This window comes from Chrysochloris asiatica, unplaced genomic scaffold (assembly GCF_000296735.1).
Source record: "Chrysochloris asiatica unplaced genomic scaffold, ChrAsi1.0 scaffold00104, whole genome shotgun sequence".
NCBI classification, from domain to species: domain Eukaryota; kingdom Metazoa; phylum Chordata; class Mammalia; order Afrosoricida; family Chrysochloridae; genus Chrysochloris; species Chrysochloris asiatica.
In genome coordinates, this window is record NW_006408622.1 from 10,890,882 (window position 1) to 10,892,350 (window position 1,469).

A 1,469-nucleotide genomic window follows, 5' to 3' on the forward strand; every position below is an offset into this window, starting at 1 on the left:
CCACCTCCGCCCTGCTTCTAATTCTGCAGATACAGCTTAGTGCAGCAGCCCCTGCCTGCCAGGAAAGGGGGCATGGCAAGAGAGATCAGTGTGGGATTGGGGGTTCCCTTACTGCCAGGGGCGATTTAGCGCACCCGTGGCCCACTCCTGGCCCTGTCCTCAGTACTAGGAACCTTCCCCAGGTCTACCTGCCTCCCGTTAAAGCATTCTTTCCTTGTTCCTTTGCAGAAAGAGGTTGAGGAAAGGAGGCTGTTGGGGGTGATGGTGTTTAAGCGGGTACATAACTAGGTTAATGAGTGTGAAATGTAACAGAGAGCGGCTAGATGGGGGTGGGGAGGGGCATCTGTGTGCGCACACTCAACTGCACCTCCTCAACCAGGCGATACCCTGCATGCTGGCTGGGAAGGAGGTCCCCACTGTCCCATTCCCATCCAAGGGGGGGGGGGTCACTGCAGTGGTTCGGGCCCCACCCAATGCTGCTTCCTCCTCCTCCCCTTTTTCTATCTATTGCTTTCTACCTCCCTGTATGTCTGGTCTCTCTCTCTTTTTCTGTGAGTCTCGTTTTCTCTGCCAACCTCTTCATCCTTACCTCTGTCACTGCCCGCCCCCTCCCCACAAGTCTGGTTCTCTCTGTATATTTGTATGTGTATGCTGTGATGGTATATACACACATAAATACAGAGAGAACCAGAGACAGAGACTGGGGGAGGGGGCGGTAAGGAAAGGATGGAGATGTTGGCATAGAAAGAGAGAGAGACACACACACATACATACATATCTCTGCCTCTTCCTTCACCCTCTGAATCTCTTCAACTTTCATCTCCATCTCTCTTTCTCAATGAGTATCTCTTTGTATCTCTCTCTCAGCCTCGTTCCGTATTCCTTTCTGTATCTCAGTATCTCTTTCTGTCTCTCCATCTCTTTCTCTCTCCAGCTTCCTATCTTTCCTTCCTTCCCTCTGAACCCCTCAGAAATGTTGAGAAACGCCTACCATAGGATCCAGCGCGCAAAAGAGAAGTATGGCTCCCTCCCTCTCATCACCCCCATGGACCCCTGAAATCTGTTAGAACCCCTTTGGCCGCAGATACACCAATCGGACTCTCCCAATCCATCTCTTCTCTGTTACCGCCACTGCGCTGGACCAGCCACCCAGTTACCATAGCGACCAGTCTGAGTTCTCCTTCTCCTGGGGCTGTCACTTTCCAACCGCGGGTCCCATACAGGGAAGAGGGATCCAAGGTATCCTGGGAGGATGTATCCAAGAGACCCGAAGGGGTGCCAGGGCATATGCGACAGGGATCTCCACCCTCGAAGAAGCCGCTAGCATCCCCTCCCCAAGTCCCTCTCTTTGCAGTGCTGGAATGTCCCCACACCCTGTCTCCTCAGCTCTCAGAACCCATAGCCCCTCCACTGCGTATTCTCCCCAGGCGGAGCTCACCCTTTGTGGGGGCCTGGGTCGGGGTCACCAT

General features: G+C 53.8%; 1 protein-coding gene across 1 annotated transcript in view; it reads right to left on the bottom strand.

The window, feature by feature from the left end:
* The window catches only part of FXYD7 (FXYD domain containing ion transport regulator 7), a 10,534-nt gene extending 9,065 nt beyond the window's left edge, over nucleotides 1-1,469 (bottom strand). The window contains exon 1 of the mRNA XM_006867374.1: nucleotides 1,439-1,469. Within this exon, the coding sequence (XP_006867436.1) occupies nucleotides 1,439-1,469 (31 nt within the window). The remainder of the gene's footprint in view (nucleotides 1-1,438) is intronic.